Source organism: Curcuma longa, chromosome 17 (assembly GCF_044706935.1).
Source record: "Curcuma longa cultivar G26 ecotype Majalengka, Jawa Barat chromosome 17, ITB_CL_G26_1.1, whole genome shotgun sequence".
NCBI classification, from domain to species: domain Eukaryota; kingdom Viridiplantae; phylum Streptophyta; class Magnoliopsida; order Zingiberales; family Zingiberaceae; genus Curcuma; species Curcuma longa.
This window is the reverse complement of record NC_133877.1, coordinates 8,439,938-8,461,822: the sequence shown is the minus strand read 5'-3', so window position 1 is coordinate 8,461,822 and position 21,885 is coordinate 8,439,938. Positions and strand designations below refer to the sequence as shown.

Here is a 21,885-nt window from a genome sequence, read left to right as displayed (position 1 = left end):
ATAGCCACTTAAAGTGGATCGGAGCGGAAGACAAGATCATGAATCTCGTCGGCCTGCCCCTGTCCCACCTTCCCGACCTATATCCGGACGAGAGCGACGCAAGAATGACGCAGGAGACCGGGAAAGAAGGATAGATCTGCTTTCAAGTCGGAACACTGCCAGGTAGAAAGGAAAGTAAGGAAGGAACTAAATGAGCTATTCCAGGAGCTAAGCTAAGACTGAAGGAAGTATGAGAGCGCCAGTTGGTGTGCGAAGAGAGGAGATAGTATATGGATTAAGAAGTACAGAAGACAAGCAAGTACAGAAAGACAACTGGGGAAGGTATAGGCAGTATGGAAGGTATAGGCAATCGGAAGAGTAGAGAAAGGCTATCATACTAGTTTTTTTGACCTCTTTTCGAAGTCTACCGTGTTAGAGGGCATAACTACGAACCCATTGGACAGAACCAGCAGAACCCGGAGTCAAAAGGCTTTCAAAAACTGCTTCAGCTTCCTTAAACATGTCACCCTGTCATCATTGAATTGCATATGTCAACCAAATTTCATATGTCAAAGTACTGAGCATGGAAAGTTTGCAAGTAGATATTTTACCCACTCAAATGTATATTAAAGTGTTCCCATATTTGTTGTTGGGAATTGTTCATTAAGTGTTATTTGCATGTTAAAGTCACAAGAATATTTTTTTATTCCCTTGGAACCTATAGCTAAAACAGTGCATTGAGCTCGCTTTTCTGCAACACTAAAATATTGTTCATCATTCAGGACAAATTTTATGTCATACGCAAGCAAGTTACAAAGATAACACAAGGATTCTTAACAAAGGGCATAACTGATAAAATCAAGAAAAGGCAATTTGATGTGTTAGATTCATTCTGGGAGATACTGAGGTATCAGACTGGGCTCCTAATTATAGTTGTCACTAAAATTTAGATGAATTGGAGTGGTTGTGACGATTGTCAAGGTGGAATGAGGGCGAACTCTTAAAAGAGAAATTTAGTCCTATATTTTGCATTAGCAAACATGTTTTGGATGACTCAAATTATTGAGAATTTCTACCAAGATGATGCACAGGTTATCTTAGACTTTTATGCTAGTTTGCACAAAATCTCGATTTCCTTGACTATGGTATGCTTAATCATCACATCCATGGTTGTCACGATCTGCCAATACTAGTATTCCGTGTTGGATTGGTATCATCAAAATCCAACCCATGATTTCCTGATAAAATTTGGCTGAATCAAGAGTCAAAATGATTGAAATGTGGATGAATTAGGATGATTCAGAAACTCAAGAATTTAGCAAACTTCAAATGCACACAACAGTTAAAGGCATTGTTCTCCACTCTTTTGAATCCCAACATAAAAACTTCAACCTGGCCACTCCTCAAGATTGTCATGAGATTGATCATTCAACCTTGCTATCAATCGTAAGTAGCTACTAGTCAGCCAAAGCGTCTCATCTCCCTCTTACAGATTTGAGTGAAATTACCATTGAGTTTGAGAAATCCTATAAATCCAATTTGGATAAAATTTAAGTGTCAACTAAGCCCTATAATATGAAATATTAAATAATAATCTAATTTTACAAAAGCGTATTAATAATATGAATTATTTGATAACTTGTAGTAAAAAATATGATTTTTTTAACATTTATTGTAGTAAAGTTTTGTTATTTATTGATTCCATATTAATAGATATGTTTATCATTTATTTATTAATGATCTAATACATATACATTTACATCTACGACTACCTAATAGTTATAAAATATCATTTTGTCAAATAATAACCTTGATAATGATAAATAAGTTATAATTACTTTGATAATATATTATGTATTTCTAATCTAACTTTATTAGTTCTAATATTATTGTTCATAATACCCAGTGTTAATTATAGAATATTTGATGAAACAAAAGGCACTTTTATAGGTAAAAAATGAAAGTATGTACATGAATCAAAAATGATTTTACATTCCTGGTTAGGCATACCCAAGCCAGGCCAGATCAAAAGTGAGAGATATTCTAAAGACGTATACTTGTATATTTATGAACATCTTGATAGTGCAATGATGGGCATTTAGGATCGCTAGAGGGGAGGAGTGAATAACATACTTGCAATTAAACTCATGTTAAATAAAACATAAACAAAAATAAGCACACACACGTACCAAGAGTGACATGTAAATCTACTTGGTTCGCAACCTCAAGTTGCTACGTTTAAAACCTATGTACATGTGATCCATTATTTTTCTCCTTTTTAGTAAAAGGTTAGAGGTGGAGAAACCTCTTAGTACAAGTGATTAAAATATAAAAGAGAATACAATAAAGGCTTAAAGAAGAGTAAGTATTTTGTGTTGTCATGTGTTCATATTTCTTCCGCGAGCCTCTGGTCTCTTTTTATAGCCTCCACTTCGATCTGTCAGGCGTGTTTCTGGTAAGCCACAACCTTGTCCAATCAATTGAACTTTGCTGACTCGGCTATCAGCTTCATCGATAAACAAGTCTCATTTTATCTAATACATTGATGTGGCAACCTTCCGATCAACGGGATCTATTTCCGGTCAACCAATCCCCCCAGTCAATTTGGTTTTGACCACCTAGTCCGAATTTGGCCTCGATCACACTACGTGTACATCCGGTCGACTGAATCCATTATCTAATTGCTCAGCTCTCTCAAATCAATCGGCGATCAACTTCAAACCTGTTCAAAGAAGATAACATTTATCCTATGCATTGGTGGACCGGATTCATTTTCGATTGACTAGAGTTCCAATAGCCTAAAATCCTATTTCGATTGCCTAGAACTATGAGTCCGCCAAAGTTGAGTTCTACCTTTCGCCCCAAGTACAAGTTCACACAACTCATCTCACAGAGCTTACCTGAATAGACTTCTTTCTGGCTTCTCATCCCTTGTATGCACCAAATCCTTCCTGCTCACTCCCCGTACTTCTCACTCTACTGGTGTACTCTACCACTAAGCCTCTTGCCCCTCAGATGCACCGAGTCCATCAACTCACTACCCATGTCATCCTTCTTACATGTTTACATCTTCTACTCTTAGTACCTTTGTCTTTGATACTCCTCGTCATTCCAATCCCTCACATATCACCCTTCTCTGTACTATCATAGATCCTGAGGGTGCGTTTGGTTCAAGTTATGACATATAACCTTGGTTATGTGATTACCAGGTAATCACATAACCAAGGTTATGGGGCATAAAACATAACCAAATGTTGTTTGGTTTACTTTATTTATTTGGAGGGAATAAAACATAACCAGGTTTATATTTACTATATTATCCTTCATTCAATTATATTTTAATATAATTCATTAAATTAATAAATATAATTTAATAATTTTATTTTAATAAAATAATTTATTAAAAATAATTATTTTAATAAAAAATTATTAAAATAATAAATATAATTTGTTAATTTTATTTTTTAAAATTTAAAATAAATTTATATATTTTAATAAAATAATTTATTAAAATACTTATTTTAATAAAATAATCCATTAAATTAATAAATATAATTCCTTAATTTTATATTTTTAAATTTAAAATAAATTTATATTTATTTTAATAAAATAATTTATTAAAATAATTATTTTAATAAAATAATTCATTAAATTAATAAATATAATTCCTTAATTTTATTTTAATAAAATAATTCATTAAAAAATTATTTTAATAAAATAATTTTTTAAATTAATAAATATAATTTATTAATTTTATATTTTAAAATTTTAAAAATATATATATTTTTAATAAGATAATTCATTAAAATAATTAATTTAATAAAATAATTTATTAAATTAATAAATATAATTCATTAATTTTATTTTTAAAATTTAAAATAAATTATTTTTAATTTATAAATATTTAAATTAAAATTTATTGAATTAATTAATTCGATTTTAATTAGATTTCGTAGTATATTTTAATTAATTCAGTTTTAAAATCGGAGGATAATTATGGAAAAAATTTCGTTAACCTCCGGAATCGTAGAAAACCTTAGGCTGCCAAGGTAATCACATTACCGGATTAGAACTCATTTGCTGATGTGGCGGTAATGTTATATTACTTGGGAATCGATCATAACTTGAACCAAACAAGGTTATCAACAATAACCTTAGACAGATAACCAAGGTAATCACAGATTACCCTCAACCAAACACCCCCTGAGTGTATTTCTATATACTTTCCTAAATCCCTACAAACTTTGACATACAAATTAAATAATAAGACAAGGCCTAACTTAAACTTGTTTGCCTGAACATCAAAATCGTGATTAAACCACTTGGGGTACTAACACATCTGTTCTATATATATATACACGTTTATTATCGAAAAGACATCTATTTCTAACCCTAATATATGATGCACCATCCAAGACAACCAAGAACCTAGTTTTGGTTAATGATTGTGAGCCTATGTATTGTTGCTTAAAATGTTAAAGCATCCATCAATAAGTGCTCATCTCCTATTACATCTCGAGCAGGCCCGAACCTTGCTCCACATTAGAACCTTTCTCCACATCAGTCTGCTCATGGGGCACTTGATCCGGGGAGAATATGTAGTGATGACGTGGATGACGGGTAAGAAGGGAGATAGGGAAAAATGGATAAAATACTCATTAGGAAGACCCTGACCGCTCTCTTTTTAGCTCCGACACTCGTTTTTGAATTCACCGACCTCATTTTAAACTCGGAACGTTCACTAGCCCCGGTGCCAAGCTCTTCCTAGCCTCAATCGATGTACATCGAGCTCTTACCATAGTCTCAGCAAAGTGACTACATCATATGCCGACCTCATGGCTTGATCCTAACTTCATGCACCGACCTAATAACCTGGCCCCGGCCTCGCGAGCTGACCTCATGACTTGGTCCTAGTATCACAAAATAAGCTCATTCATATGCTCCGGACAGCTCGGCCGTACATATAAGAGCTCGGTCACACGCTTAGTTCAACTTGCCTACACGTATAAGAGAGATCGGTCACTCGCTCGGTTTACAGATAAAGCAAACTAAAGAAGAAAATCATATACATCAAAACAAATATACCTAAGAAATAATCAAAATATTTGGAATGGAAAGTGCTAAGAAAATAAATACACCTATGGCAACAAACATTATGTTAGATAATGATCCAAAAAAGAAAGTCTGTAAAACTAAAGTATTATAGAAATGCAATAGGAAGTTTTCTTTATCTAACTGCTAGCAGACCTAACATATTATTCGAGTATATATGTACACAAAATATCAACCTTGCACTAACAAATCTCATCTAACAGTTTAAGGAGCATTAAATGTAAGAATGTGGTATCTTAGAATTAATAGTTTTGAACTAATAAGTTTTTTGAGTCCAACTATGCCGGTTGCAAATTGGATAGAAAAAAACACAAGTTGTGGTTCCCAATTTTTGGGACCATCATTAGTCAACTGATTTAGTAAAAAACAATACTGTGTTGCATTATCAACAACTAAGACAGAATATATTATAATGGGAAAATGTATAGCACGATTGTTATGGAAAGACTTTGATTTAAACTATAAAAATATCAACACATTTATTGATAACATAAGTTCAATAAACTTAATTAAAAATCATGTGCATCATTCAAGAACAAAACACATAGAAGTTAAACTCATTTTATTAGAGATCATGTAGCTAAAAGAAATATTATACTCGACTAAGTTAAGTTCCAATCAAGCTTGGCTAACATATTCACTGAACTTTTACTTGAGATTGAATTCAACACTCTAAGAAGACAATTAGAAATGTATTTAATAGAATACTTAAGTACTAATATATGTGATATTTTACTTATGTGCAAAATGGAACTAGCCTGAGCTCTAACTTAGAATTCATGAACTCATAGATCTAGGCAGTCTTTGCATCTCACAAACATCTACGTTTAATTGTTTGTATATTGAGCCACGAAAATAGGCGTGAGATGTTAAGACCTAACCCCTGATTCTAGATGTTAACAAGTGCATCGACATGAACCAAGGTGTATAAATCAAAATTGATCACTTCAATGATTAACTCCAAACTAAACTTGATGATTATCTAATATCATTTGAGTTAAGGAAAAGGGAGTTAGACATTTTGATTAAGGATAATTTTTAGATAAATTATTATTTTAAAATACAATATTTTGAAAATCCTTTTGAAAATACTTTGAAAATGCCTTTGCAAAAACCTTGAAAATATTTTTTCATTGTTATTTCAAAGTTTCCTCTAGAAAATTATTGCAATAATCCCTATTTTGATGTGTGTCAAAGGGGGAGAGTTAAGTTAAAAGTTTCACTGAGAAAAAATTGACTTAGAAAATTGAACTTTGAAATGGAACTTAAATTTAAATTGACTTTAAGTTAAGTTTAAGTTGGTTATTTCAAGATTGTTAGACTTTCAACTCAAACTTGAACTTCATGCTTGATATTTAGTTTAAGTTATTAAATTATCAAGTCTTGATCTAGTTTAACTTAAAACTTAACACTGTGATCTAAGTTTAAGTTAGTTAAACTTTACTGATTCAAGACTTAACTATAAAAATTTCTAAGTTTCTGATCTAAGTTTAACTACTTTAAGTTTAAGTTCCTTTAAAAAATATGTTAAACTTTATTAGAGAAGGTATATTTTTCTCTAACTTTAAACTATATTTTCAAATATTAAAAAGGGAGAGATTGTTAGTGAAAACAACATCGATAATCAAACTTGTATTTTGATGTCTGACAAAAAGTTTAAAGTCAAACATTATGTATTTGATACGAGTGATAAGTGTGCAGGATACTTGTCATGTAAAGTCCTAGTGGATCAGGAGGACTAGATACTAGACAACAAAGTCTTAGTGGATCAGGATAATCGGACACTAATAGCATGGATCAGTTGATCAAACCTACATGGAAATAGAGGATCGGATAAGACAAGATCGAGCTACAAAGGAAATTCTAAGGATCAATAAACTATCAAGAGGATCAGTCGACCGATCAAGTGGATCACACAAGGTTTGATCTAATCTGATCGGATCAAAGTAAGCAAGGAAAGTTTAGGTTCAGTCGACCGATCTAGAAGTTCAATCGATCGAAAAATTCAAAAATCAAGCACTGACTTGGCAGGATAGGATCCAGATCAATCGATCGAATATGTTTGATCGATTAAACAAAGGCTATACAAGAGGCTCGAAACCCAAGGCTCAAGATCAATCATTCATCTTTTACATTCAATTCCTTCGTCTATTTCACTGTTCAAGCAAGTTCTGCATGTCTATTGCGTCAAACCTCTCTCTGACAACCTACATGAATCTCTACTAAGTTGTTGTCCATAATCTTTTCATTACGTGCATTTTAATTTAAAGAAATAGTAGTGTGTTACTATTCTCTTCTCATTTGTACGAGTTTTTCTCTTTCTCCAAAAGTTTTTTGGAAGAAGAATTTATAGTTGATTGTCTGTTCGAAAATGATCAAAGGGATCGTAGGCCTTGGAGTAGTAGTCGTTGAACTATAAACCAAGTAATCACTCTTGTTTGTGATTTAATTTCTTTGCTGCATTTTTTATTTTCAAAAGGTTTTTGAAAAGAAAAGAATTTTTAAAAGCGCAATACTCACCTCCCCCCTCTATCGCCTTCCTAGTCCTACACTGGACATATGGCATCCATGCAATGCTAGCCCAAGCTTTCTTAGTGTCTTGCTTTTGAAGAATTCATATGTTGTGGCCACCCCTTTGTTAGCTTGTGCGAACCATGCTATGAAGTTGGTTGCTCAACTGTGCTAGTGGCACCAAGTATGTCATCCCCAAGTGCAATAGCTTCTTACTTAGTGACGAATCATCATGCTTTGCTAGCCATGTGTAGATATCCATGCATTCAAATATGTAAGGCAAATCCACTTAATACATAATGTATCTTGCTTTTCATGCACATATTGAGAAAGTAGGGCTTTGTTACAAAGTCGGAAGTCTAGTAAGTCATATCCTCCTTCATCCTTTAGTATGTATATATTAGCCTAGGATATCGGTGGGCGCTTAGACGCCCAAACAAAGGAGCGATATAGTGAGTAAATTTTATCTATGATGTCATACGGGAGTGGGAGGTTGAATAGCCAAAAACACTTAACATCCTGTAGAACTAAACCAATGAGTTTCATCTTATTTGCATAAGATAATGCTTACCACAACCAAGAGTTGATCTTGCCAATGATTATATCAATTAGGACCCCATAATTTGAAATCCTGAATGGGAACGGACTTTCTTGAAAGACTGAGACATCCAAAACCTATTCTTGGTATGCTCATCCAATCCGATCATATATATCCTTGATTTCAAGTAGTTGACACACAATCCTACCATGTTACCAAAGAGCTCAAAGCATTCAACCAAAATTGAGACTAAGAAGACCTCCCCTCTTACAAACAAAAGGAAGTCATCCGCATCTGCCAGATGGTTGATCACCATAGTTGCACATTTGGGATGGTAGTGGAAGCTTGGTCATGTTGTCGCTCGCCATAGCACGTGAGAACATTTGCAAACATAAGCCGAAGAGACACAATGACAAAGGGTCTCCTTACCACAAGCCACGGACTCCCTTGAAATGCCCATACTTGCTCTCATTGATTGATATAGGTATGTGGGCATCGCCACTCAGGCAATGATCCACAAAGTGAACCATTGAGCGAAGCCTATACCAAGCAGTACATTGTGGAGAAAGCCCTAATGAAGTGAATCGAATGTCTTTTGAAGATCAACCATGAGGATTCATCTTAGAGAGATCCGCTTTTGAGTGTATTTCCTTTTAACAGCTCCTGGGCTAAGTGGACATTCTTTGTGATGGATTCACCCTTAACAAAGGTTGTCTATGTCGAATGCAATATCGTCCCAACCATATTAGCTAGTCACCCTACAAGCACTTTGGTAATAATTTTGTAAAATACCGAGTATAGGAGATTCTTTTATAGTTTGCTACCATTGCTGAGTGGCTGGATTTCGAGACAAGGGCAATAATAGTATGTGGTTTCATTCCCTCAGCAACCGCTCAATGGAGAAGAATTCTATAATTGCAGTGGTAAAATTTGCACCAACAACCATGCATGTTTATAAAACTTGGTCCCATAACCATCCGAACCTAGTACCCCTTCATCACCAATGTTAAATAATGCTCGTCGAATCTCATCCAAGGTAATAAGGGTTGCCAATTGCTGGTCTTGCTACTGTGGGACACATGGTCCATAACCAAACAAATCTATATCTAGCTCTACTCTTAGAGTTGATGTGCCTAGCAACTTCTAAAAATGATCAACCAAATCCAATGTTGCCTCCTGATTCGTGTTGAACTACGATGATTGTGTTTCGTTTGTTGTTCCTCTTTATTAGATCATGAAAGAAGCTTATATTTCGACCAGTATTCCTTAGGTATGCACATTTTGCTTGCTGCGAGTAGAATATCAGCTGCTTCAATTAGCTGTGTCACCTTATACAGGCAGCTTTGATACTCTGTCCCAGTAATACCTGAGTGCGAAGCAACTTATTTTACCTCCTCTAAATCCTGCTTGGCCAGCTGAGCAATCTCCGAGATGTGTTTAGTGTTGTCGGTTTAGTGTCCTTACTAATACTTGAGCCAAGTCAACTGCGTCAATTTGTTTTGAGTTGTTCCTTCTAGCCATTCAACCCATGCATCCTCTACTAGTCACGGAAGTCCACATGCAATGTAAACATATTATACAACTTGAAAGGTTTTGGTACCCTTTACCAGTCAGTGAGGATGGAAACCTCATAGGAAGAATGGTTAAACATACAACCTAGAGGGAAAAATTCAACATATCATCAAGGTCGGCTTTCAACCAATCGGTGTTAACCAGTGCATGGTCTAGCTTGCAAAATATCGTGTAGTTGGTCCAAGTGTATTGACGGTCAAATGAGTGTAGTCCGCCAAAGAAGGACTAGAAGTAAATGTTAAAAAATCTTGTATATCATAGTTAGTGAGTGGTTGGCCTCCTCTTTTGCCCTTAGTAGACAACATCACATTGAGGTCTCCAATGATCAACTATGGCTCACTATTCTACATGCCCAACTATTATAGTGCACTCCAGAGGAGTCGTTGATTGATAACAAAATGTAGTTCAAATGCAAAGGTGGTTAGCACTGTGCGATTGGAGACGCAAACCTGACTCAACAATGCATCAGTTGTTCCTTTATGACTAATATGCCCAAATTCACCATGTGGTTGTCCCATAACACCAGAATCCATCCCTAGGAAAAAATTCCAAGTTATGAGCTATCGCGATGTGTGGAAAAGGAATCCTCCTCATCTTTTGGATTGATGTTTATGTTAGTTTTGTTTCCAACAACTCGATGATGCCAACACCATGCTTTCGAAGGAAGTGTTGTACCCGCTTCTGCTTAATGGGCCTATTAAGACCCCTTTATGTTCTATGTTACAATCTTTATTGGGAGGAGAAGGGAGGGGGGCAATTAGTCTCTTGCTCATAATTCGGGTATTCAAAACTCGACCCAGTAATTGTTTTAAAAAGTCGGGTTCGAGTTTTACCCGAAACCAAATTTTTTGTTACAACTTGAGTAGGATTTTTTTCCTACCCGAAACTTGATCAGGTACCCACCCCATTATTATATATAAATTAAATCTAATTTATTCACCAACGTGATGTTGCTTTTCTTATTTCACAAGAAACAAACGATGTTCATCAATGACAACATGGGTGATTTTCAAAGGTATACACATGTACGTACATGTTTTTTCTTGTTTTCTTTATCATCAAAGGAAAACAAATGTTCACACTTTTATTTATCTTCATGTTATTATTATTTAATATTATCAGTTTACAAATTTGTGTAAATTTTAGATGTTGAATTTGCAAGATAAATGAGCGAAAGTTTTGATAAAAACAATCAAATGTAAATTTTATGATCTTATCTCATTCTACTGATTTTTCCATCCAAATTTTTTTTGTTTAACTTTTGTTAGGGGTACAAGTTCTTCTCATTTATTTCATTAATATTTTATTTTTTTAAAAAAATTATCGAGTACCCGATATTACTCAGGTACCCGACTTATGGGTACCTGACTATATCGGGTAGTGAACGGGTATTTGTTTTCCTATCCAATATGTCGAGTACCTGATTATAACTACTCAAACTCGAAAAACCCAACCCGTGCCCACCCCTACCTGTGAGTCAATGGCAACCAGCTTAGTTGCCTCAAAAATCATATCATCATTAGCTTAGCTAGTTTGGGATAAGAAGGCATAACTGTAATCCTCCGTAGAAACTAATGTCTTCTCTCAGGCCCCATCTCTCTTCTTCTCCGTAGAAGCTTAGCTTAGGGGTTAGACCTTTTTACGCCACTACCTATTCCTGAGTCTACATTTGTGTGACAATTGCCACAGTCAAGAAGGCTTGGGAGTAGCCTGCTTAGCTGTCTTAGCTTTTGTCTACTGTGGTTGCACTCATGCCATTGCTAGGGGTTCTGGTGGTGAAGTAGCAATAGGGACGCGTCCATCCACACCAGGGGACCCTAGAGCACCCATGAATTGATTTGCATGTTAGTTGTGGCTTTCGTTAGTTGTGCTACGCTTGCACTATGATTGCCCTCGTAGTCTTGGGTTGGAACTCCAAGGGCCCTGTCTAGTAACCTCAGCTCCTTCCACCTTTTAGGAAGCTGTTTTTGCCTACAGCTTGCAAGAGCTTGATTGGTGCCCCATCTGCTTGTAGTCCAGGGTGAATTCGAAGAAATTTCTCAAGTCAACTTCTGCATTTGTTGGTAAAGTGATCGGAACACTATGTACCAGGAGGTGAGATGCATCAACATCAACTAAAAATCTAGCATATGTGATTCGTCCCTTGGTACGAGTTAATTAATCGGAGTAGAGGGATTTGCCAATACAAAAAATTGTCTGCTCAATGCTTTGGTGGTCCAACAATTCATTAGTAAGCCATGGATTTGCACCCATAGTGGTATCTGACATAACTCATCCTCCTTGAACAAGAAACAATTTGGCATGGTCTTGAGCTAGATAGGGCAGTCGTAGACAACATAGGGGTTGCCATGTAAGACCTTGTCTCAAGCCTCTTTGGTTTCAAACTTAAAAATGGTCCATTGTTGGTTGTGAGTTTGGAACCAATACGGTACTCTCCATTTAGCAGCCATGTCTCGAAGGGATTTCCATCTTGAGAATTTCTCCATGAATCAACCCATTGGCAATAGCTTAAGGAGGCCTCCACAATGTCAATATATTCAAACTAGATAATCAATATAGCACAAAGGTCCTTAACATGTTGTAGTGTGCACTTCTCTAAGTGAGTCCTATTAGACAAAAAGGGGTATGCGCAACACCTCCCTACCACAGCGCTCATCGTCATGTTGGTCGATGCAGCTGGGGGTCCTATGCCCTGTCACTTGTTCGGAGTTCCTCGATGGAATCTCCGCTAAGGAATTGCTCTCCTCCTCCTGTAGGGTCTAAAAGGATGTCTGTATCTCCACAATGGCATGATTGTCCACTTTGGACCTAAGCCCTCATGGTTTTGTTCTTGGGCTCTCCCCAAAAGGCCTCATTCCAATGGAGATACTTTTCATCCTTTTAAACCCATGATCTTTCCCATGTGTTTTAGATGTGGGACTATGTTTGCACCCTTGCAACCCAACAATCCCCCCCTTAAACAAAGGACCACTGGAAGCTCCCCTACCATTTCTCATGGTCCGGCTGCCATGTCCTCATGGTCCGGCTGCCATATCCTCATGGTCCGGCTACCATGTCCTCATGGTCCGAGCCTCCCCTACTTCCTTTGTTTTTTCCCGAGGGTTCCCACATGGTTAGATCTAGATTATGGCTCATTCAGCAGTTAGTCCGATGAAGAGCGGTCTCGCTCTGATACCAATTGTAGGGTCTAAAAGGATGTCTGTATCTCCACAATGGCATGATATTGTCCACTTTGGGCCTAAACCCTCATGGTTTTGTTCTTGGGCTCTCCCCAAAAGGCCTCATTCCAATGGAGATACTTTTCATCCTTTTAAACTCATGATCTTTCCCATGTGTTTTAGATGTGGGACTATGTTTGCACCCTTGCAACCCAACACCTCCAACTAGGTGAATGATGATAAGGGGGCATGTAGCCAGTGTCGCTTCATCTACTGGTTGGTTGCACTGGAGGTGTCAGTAGGAATAGCAGTTGTGCCTGGGTGAGTGCGTGCCTCCTTAGATGGTTGCCCTCTCACCACTAGAGACTAAGTGATTTTTTTTCTTTTGTTTTACAATTTAATCCACTAGGGAGGCAAGCGGTAGGTTGAAGTTTTGAAAGTCAAATTTTACTGCCTCCTTCTAGCCAACACTAATTCCAAAATTCTAGACTTTGGGCCCATCATACACTTCCCTGCCCAAAATTTTAAAATTTCAAATTTGAATTTCCAATTCTACCGCCCAGTCCAGCCAGCCACGTTCGCTCTCTGTTAACCAAGAGATAAGGTAGCCAGGCAACGACCATCCCTGCCACATATGCTCTCAATTGACAAGGAGTCAAGGCAGCCCACATGGCATTTGTTCCTATCACTTCACTATTGTGGCGAAGTTTTGCCACCCCTTTCCTCGCGAATATTTGTCGTATTGCTAACAAAGCAAACCAAGAGTTCCTCTATTTTAGACAATGTCCCTAAAGCCAATCCTTGCCACCAACACCAAAATCGCCACCTAGTGGGGTGTGAGTGACTATGTGCATGTTTTGTAGCCTACAAGATTATAGGTGCAAGGATTCAAAACTTTAACTCCTCAAGCGCCATATAACTTTCGAACATGTTACAACAGGGGAAGTAAAGGTCATAACCCCCACAAGGGGAGTAGTACCAACCATCCACCTGACGTGTTGCCCTCCTACAGTCTTCCACCATAGAGAGCAATCATGTCTATCTCGCCAAGATCGTGTTGCTATCTAAGCATGTCCTCCAGGCTAAAAGAACCTCGAGCTTCTTTCCCATTGCCTTCTAGTGAGAAAGGAGAATGTCTCTCTCCAAATGAGGTCTGAGAGCTCTTTCAAAAAAAAAAGGCAAATCATTATTATAATTGAACATAGTTTCTAATATCATATATGAAACATTTTCAATATTTTTGTTTTCTATAACAATTCCAATTTCGAAAAGCATATCAATCTGGTACAACCAATAAATCAGTTTTTTGACTATTCAATCCTAACATCAATACTAACAATAGCATGACTATATCATCAGTTAATCCTATAACGATGACAAAAAAATAAAATAATACAAGGTTCATATTCTTTCATATTAACCATGATTATTGGAAGAAAATTAACAAAAGAGAGGGAGAAAAAGACAAAGCAAATCTTATTCCACATTTTTTTCTATATTGCTTTGATCTAATTTAAGTGGTAGTCTCACTTTTGTGTGGACAGAGCTCAAATCCAAACTTAAATAATTTGAAATTATTTTTTCCTTTTAAATATATTTATGAATAATATTTTTATATATAAAGTTTTAAAATTTTAAGTTTTCCTCTCTTTTTTCTTCCTCAAAAGAAACAATCAAATGGAAAAAAAAAATTCTCTAGCTTCCTTTTCTTAGATGTTTCCTTTGTAAGAAATATAACCTCGAGTACTAGCATCTTGGGAAATATTATACATGAACTACACAGCTAAAGCATAAAAAAAATCCAATCATTTGAGGGAAGCACAAAAAAGCAAATTCATGTTGACGAAAATGGAAAAACAAGATATGAGTTGTGTTATGCTAATGTGAAATATGTCTTGAGAATATTGGATAAGCAATGAACCAACTAGAAGGTCAAATCATTGTTGGTCAACATGCATCTACATAGTCAGAATGTTGACTGGGTTTCAAAGCATCAACAACCAAAACAACAAGAATTTGTCAAGTTTAGTCAACCTTAGCAAGGTTTACTTCTAGGTCCTAGAAAGGGATAAGTTTACCTAACTTACAAGCATCTTTCAACATTAAACTACTAGTAGTGAATCAAAGAAAGTGAAAATAACAAATTGTACTATGCAATGTAATGGTGCCAAATAACAAAAAAAGAATGGAATCTGATAAAAGAACTTGTCTTCCTAGATAGCTACAATGTAAGTGAAACAAAATAAAACTGAATAATTGAACATGGCTTGGACCAGCTAAATTAACTAGTTAAAGACTAAACCTGAAATGAAGATACAGAAGCACTCAAATGGATCAGATCAAGTTTGGAGATCACACATCAATTGACCTGATTAGGAATTGCACAACTAAAAGGATTTAATTTGATCAATCTTAATTGATTCGTCTCCACCTAGTGGGATAAGGCTTGATTGTTATTGTTGTTGTTGTATCTTAATTGATTTGTCACTTCTAGACAATCATGACTGGAGAAAAAACGAGTGGTTGTTAAAGTACAAAAAGATATTTAAACCAATTTAATCTAATCTGATGAACTTTGTATTTTTTTCTTTAAAAAAAAGTACAAACACAAAGTAAACAGGTGTTTGCATGAGATATCTCTCAATTGCTCGTTATGTCAGATATCTCCTCCTAAATTACAGGTTGCAGATTTGATTGACTTCATAAATGACTACTAACTTACATAAAGATTGAACTTTAAAAACCATTTGAGTTGAAAGTATTCACCTCAACAAAAGTTTTAAGAATTATCTGATAAGTTACTGGTGAAGGATCAGGCCCTGACAACTGCATCCTACGAAATATTGCTTCAGCTTTCCTGTACTGATGAGATCTCCCATATGCTTCCATCAAAGCAGTATGTGAAATCACACTAGGAGAATAACCTTTTTTGTTCATGTACTTCAATACTCTCTCAGCCCTGTTAAAATCTCCAAGCTTACCATAAGCTGTTATAAGCATTAAAAGATCCATCACGCTGATATCCCACCAATGTTGAGTTCTAAGCCATTCAAGAATCTGAAAATGTCACAAAGAAGGAAGATTCAGAAGTTTACAAAGGTATGATTCAGGGTAAAGGCGTACATGTATATGTAGTCACTTTATGTTGCATTTACTTGGTTGGAAATAAAAGGAAGGAAAAGGAAAAGAAATAAAATAAACAAGACTGGAGAAAATGGGTGGAAAGAAGATAGCATTGTTCTTTTCTTTCAGTTTCCCCTCACTTAAACTACTTCCTTTCTCCCTGTGAATTCCTTCAAGTGAACAAGGATATCTCATCAAAAAGGTACACAACCACACTGCCTACATTGAACCTTGTAATATATCTACGGAGTTATGGCAACTGAATAGTTTCATATCAGTTAAAATAACAAAAGACCAAGTGCCAACTTGTCTTCCGAAATGCAGATTAAAGAACAATACCTCGCTAACAATGTCCCATTTCTTTAGTTGCTTAAATCTTACAAGCGTCCCAAGAACAAGATCTCTAGGTAGTGCATCTTCTTTAGCCCTTCGGGTCTTGAGGACAGGCACAGCTGAGCCTAATTCTTCTATTTCCGCCATCAATTTTCTCCAATTTCTCTGCTTAGCAGCATCAGCAGCGTCTTTATAAACTTCCACTTTCCTTCTCTGCATGTGCTTCCTCGGCGCCAACATGGCATGACAAACTATCTCAAAACTTCTTTTTACTTTAATATTCTGGGGCTGAGGAATCCCTGCCACAAGTATCCTTGGTTTGCTGATCGCACAATAACAAGGAAAAAAAAGAAACATTTAAGCCAGACAACTATGGAAAACGGAAAATACTACAAATTTGGAGAACAATAGTAAAAAAGAGAGCATCAAATACACTTAGTATATCCCGATAAGAAGAACCGCTTAGCGTATTCAACGCAAAAACAAGATCTCTGACCCACCAAAAACTAATTTAAGAGAGAGAGAGAGAGACTTGACTGCGTTTCAACTGTTATCAACTCATGTTTAGATGAAAGTAGAGGGGAAGAAAGGGTTTACCATAGTTTGGAGGAGAAAGAGAGCAAAGACTGAGGGCTTATTGCTTCCATTGGAGATCTGGGAAGCGAGCGCCAGAGGAGAGGGGAAACTGTAGAGCGAGGATGAGGACGCCTTATCGGCTTCCGGCGTCAGACGACATGACAGTCCGCATATTCCGTCTGTAAACCCCTCAATCGTCAGGTTGACCTCAGTCTTAGCGTGACCTATTCGAATCCATTGGTCGGTATGCAGTTATCATGTTTGATACTAAAATTTAAAAAATTATAAATGAAATTATTGTCCCAATAATATTACTTGAAATTAAAAGCTCCCGGAATCTATCTGAGTTAGATTACAACGCAGCAGACTTATAGAAGAGGATAAGATTCAAATCCTGATGAAGTCAGACAATACCCTCCTACGTCGTGACTAACTGTAATTTCTCGATTTACCTCTTCATAAATGATCATGGGACCGACCGTGTGGGACCGCTAAGGTGGCGGACTCCACCTTTTTTGAAGAAGAAATTAATAAATGATTATATACTAGAATTTTAAGTAAAATTTTGGAAGTATTAATGAACGTAATAGTACGATAACCTTTATATTTATTGGATGGTTAAAACATGATAGTTCCATTTTTTTTTTGTAAATTTTAAAGATCCTAAATATTTAGCCTTACGTAAATTTTTAGAAAAAACATCCTATGTCTAATAAATGATAGAGATACGGAAATGATTGAGTCACTCACAAATGAACATAACTCATTGAATTCACAAGCACTTATAATATTTTAATTTATTCTATATACAAAATTATATATTACACTTTTGCAAAAAATGTGGATCCGTCACCTTAGCGGTCCCACATGGTCGGCCCCATGACCATCTGTGAGGAGGTAAATCGAGAAAGTGTAGTTGGTTACGACGCAGGAGGGTATTACCTAGCTTCGCCAGGATTCGAACCCTTGCCCTCTTCTGCAAGTCTGCTGCGTCGTAACCAACTCACCTATGCCCCGGGGGCATATATTACACTTGATATCCGTTAAATGACTTAATTTTAAAAAATATATATTATTAAACTAGTCTTGCTGTTCCAATACAACCACACTTGTAAATTTTGAATTATTATTTTAAGGTTCCAATCCTTCAAAATTATTTTTTAAGGATCCACTTAGACCCGACCACGGGTCCGGGCCCGGACCCGGCCCGGGTCAAACTGGAACCGGCCCGGTTGGATGCCGGGCCGGTTACGGTTCAGGCTGTTTGGAACCGACGGACCGCCGGTTAATCGGCGATTCAGTCGGTTTGGGTTTTTTTTAATTTTATGATTTTTTTAATTTAATATAGTTATATATTTATTTCAAATATATTATAATACGCGATTGGTGGGGATCGAACCGAGAGTTCCGCATGAGAAATGGATACAGAGACCACTATACTACAACATCTTTAGTAAACTTATTCAATAAATTTATTTATATATTTATTTCAAAATTATATTTACATACCGTTAGTGAGGATCAAATCAAAGTCTCCCGCGTGAGAGAAAGGAATACGTACCACTAAACTACATCGACTTTTCTCTCTTTTTTCAATATTTCTTTTATATATATTTTAAAATTTTAATATAATAATCTCGAACCGTCGCGAACCGTGAACCGGCGGTTCCGAATCGTGAACCGTAACCGTCTTGGACGGTTAGCATAAGGAGATGGATGATTCACCTCAAGAGCTATAGGGAGATGTTTATTGTGGGCTAAGCCGAAAGCAAGACGCAGAAGCGCTCCAGGAACGTAGGCCCGGGAGAATACTTCCTTTCTCCATAGGAATGGGTGCACTCTGAATTGGTAGGTGTCGTTTTTAAATAATGGCTTTGTGATCCGCGAGTATAGGTTGAACTTATGTCAGGGATATTGGGACAAAGGGGCACTCAGAAAGTGTTAAACACTATATTTCATTTATTAACGATCACCTCTCGGGTGCGGTAGAGTGGACGATTAGCGAGGACTGGAAAAGAGCTAGAGTCGGCTAGCATTCTTTTAATTTAACTTAATAATAGGCACAAGCTTCCGTCTTGTTGGTTCGCATCGGGTAAATGGCTTACTGTTCGGTCAACATTTCATGATTCGTAACAGCCGGCCGGGACTGAACTAATTTACGAGAGAAGGTTCAATGGACCTAGGGTAGTGCTTCGTATGGTATGTATGAGATGGGGGATCTTCAACTTCTCGCCCTATGACCTTTCTTTATTATTTATTGCCCCCACCTGACACTATCGATACGGGTCGGCCCTTACTTGCGCTTGCGTAGAGCTCGTACCAGGCCATTGCACCCGCCCCGGTAGGGCTATAAAAGACAGATCCGAAAGGGATAGGCCCAGACTAAGAGAAAGAAGCGAAATAGAACTTCTCCTAAAAAAGCGCTAAGGGGCCCCTTTCCCCTTAGCCCTCTCACTCCCTAAGGAATGAAAGGCCACATCTAACTCTGTTGGAATACGAATGAGATCAGAAAGGCCATGCATGAGATCTGAACTGACGGACCTACCTGCACTTGCAACGAACGTTGGAGCGAGTGCGTTGGAGTGAATCGCAGCGCACCTGCTCTAGCTTTTCTTCTCCTCTTCTTCTTTCTGGGCTTCCTTCACCCAATCCCGTAAGTGAGCAGCTTCGGGGCCTATGAATCGGTCGCAATCAAGCACCTTACCTGGTTCGGCATGAGATCTGGGCTTCCTGCTCATCCTCCTCGTCTGCCTGCTTCCAACTCCTTTCACTTGATGCGCTGGTTGAACTTCTGCTCCTTCTTCTTGCCCAAGCCGGGGCGTGAACTTGATTGCATCCTCCTGGCATGGCTCATCGGTCTACCTCTCCGAAGTAGGCATCTGGGCATCCTTCCCCTATTCTATTGGTCGGGGGAGCGAGTGAAACGAAACTCTAGGGCCAGGAAGAACTACGTCGGGGAAGAGGAGCCATTCCTCTCTCTCGGGCCAGCTAGCACAAGAAAGGCAAGTAGCGGACGAGCTCTTTCAACTCAAGATCAAGTCTTAAGCACCTATCTTGAAGTCAACATAAATTCTTCTGTCTGAGGAGCGGGACCATAGAGTCTGCCTTGTCTCTTTTCCTCAGAATTTATCTTGATTTTAGGCCTACCTAAGCCTCCATTTATCAACTCATTCCTAAAGATCTCATGTCAAGTGTTGTGTGATCGGAGCTCGCTCGTTCAACTAAACTCGAGCGGAATTTATCTTTATTTTAGGCCATCACTACGGGTCTGAACCCAGGTATAGCTCGGGCGGCTGCAATTCCCCAACTGAAACTACCAGTCGTAGCTCGGGTCCCAATCACGAGGTGGAGCAATAACTTACTTATCAACTTTAAGTCTGAGTTATTCTATTATAATAGAAGAAGAAACGGAGAACTCTACGTCGGAGCTCACTGAGAACTAGTAGCTCTTTAACTCCTAGCTCGCTCTGGAAACGAAACTACAATACAAACCCATGAAAGGAACCGAACCGATAAAGAGCTGCTGACCAGACCTAGCCCGGGAACTCCATTCCTAAACTACCACTGAAAGTCTGAAACTCGGGAATCAAGGGATGAGAAAGCAAGGACTTCTATGCCATGGAGCCCAACTACCTTGCCAGTAACACGAGGAAAGAAGCTGAGGGACCAATCAAACTCTTTAGGTCGGGGCGGGGAAGCGAGGTATGAAGGCAAGGAAAGGAGATCCGGTCCCAAGTAGCTCTCCCTACTCAACCAACCCAACCAGGGAAGGGGAAGCGATTCACTACTCGTGGGCGGGTTACATTCCAGCTGAGGCTTAAGCAGGAGAAGCGTCTTCACTACTTCACTAAGAAGCTCAGCTCCCAAACTAAACTTGAATAGTTGTTCGGTCCTTTAGCCCTGCGATCCCATGCCTAGCGTCCCATGCCTACCGAGCCCAATTGGACCGAAGTAAACGTCCTAGCTTCCTAGCCTACCCTACCGAGCCAGTGGGGAAGAAAGAAACTGCAGAGCAACGGGACCAATCACACTGAAGAGGTCTGGTCGCAGTGAATCCTACCGAAAGTAGTAGCTCGGTGAACTCCTCAAGTCCGTCTTCGTAGCTCGCTCGTTCAACTAAACTTCAAGTCTTGCCCTTATAAAACAGTAGCACAAGGAAAGAGATGCTACTGCCCATGGTAGGAGCCCATGATAGGAATTTGGACTTGAGGTCGGGTCGGGGAAGGGGAATTCATCAACTGCAGAGCAGAGTTCTACCCCATCCATTCCTAGCTCTGGAAACTCAAGTCTTTAAGTACTAAAGTAGGGTCTCTAAACTTATCACCCCCCCGGGGAATGGAACTCTGAACTCGTAGCTACGTCCCAATCAACTTAAATTGTGAATGAATGAAGAGCTCGTTCAAGATCAAGTCTGAAACTCATCACTTTCAGTCTTCTTTTGAGTCATTGATCAAGTTAAGTGAAATAAAAAGAAAAGAGTACTATAAAGAAGACAAGTCGTAGCTCGCTAGAGCCGAACGGAAGTCTTGAAATTCAATTGAAAGTCTGAGTTCCAGACAAGTCATAGCTCGGGCAGCGAGGGAAGAAGCAGTACTAAAGACGATTCACTCATACGAAGGTTGGAGCTCTCTGGTGCTCCGCTCGTGACGTCTTCAATATAGTTTTATATAAACGCTAGAGCCGTTCACTTCGTTCCAATTGTCTTGAGCGAGCCAAGCCAACCTTTAGGAGCGAACGAGCAATGAGGCTCTGCCATGCCAGGAAGAAGAAGAGACCGAGAAAAGAATCCGTTTTCCTATCCGGTCATTGAATGAGACCCTAAGAAAGTTCATTGAATGAGATAGATTGAGATGCGTAATACGAAGTGAGAAGCGTTCCAACGTTCCAACTGTATGAGATGCGTTTGTTCCAACTTCATTCATGCTTCGTGCGCCATAAAGAGAATATAAAGAAAAAGTCCTGTAAGTGAGCGTATATATAGTA

General features: G+C 37.9%; 1 protein-coding gene across 1 annotated transcript; it reads right to left on the bottom strand.

Moving 5' to 3' along the window:
- Positions 1 to 411: 411 nt before the first annotated feature.
- On the bottom strand, positions 412 to 17,066 carry LOC141848339 (pentatricopeptide repeat-containing protein At3g59040-like). Its single transcript, XM_074736372.1, has 4 exons — positions 16,924 to 17,066; positions 16,333 to 16,648; positions 15,637 to 15,927; positions 412 to 507 (listed from the first exon to the last, which is right to left on the bottom strand). The coding sequence occupies exons 1-4, from the start codon at positions 16,971 to 16,973 to the stop codon at positions 412 to 414; spliced, it is 753 nt and encodes a 250-aa protein (XP_074592473.1). The 5' UTR covers positions 16,974 to 17,066.
- Positions 17,067 to 21,885: the final 4,819 nt, after the last annotated feature.

What these genes read in the sequence shown, in the direction of transcription:
- LOC141848339 (XM_074736372.1), bottom strand. Translation starts at nt 16,973, where the DNA reads ATGGAAGCAATAAGCCCTCAGTCTTTGCTCTCTTTCTCCTCCAAACTA. An exon ending in TCTTTCTCCTCCAAACTATG is followed by an intron (nt 16,649 to 16,923) that starts GTAAACCCTTTC and finishes TTGTGCGATCAG; the next exon opens with CAAACCAAGGATACTTGTGG. An exon ending in AATGGGACATTGTTAGCGAG is followed by an intron (nt 15,928 to 16,332) that starts GTATTGTTCTTT and finishes TGACATTTTCAG; the next exon opens with ATTCTTGAATGGCTTAGAAC.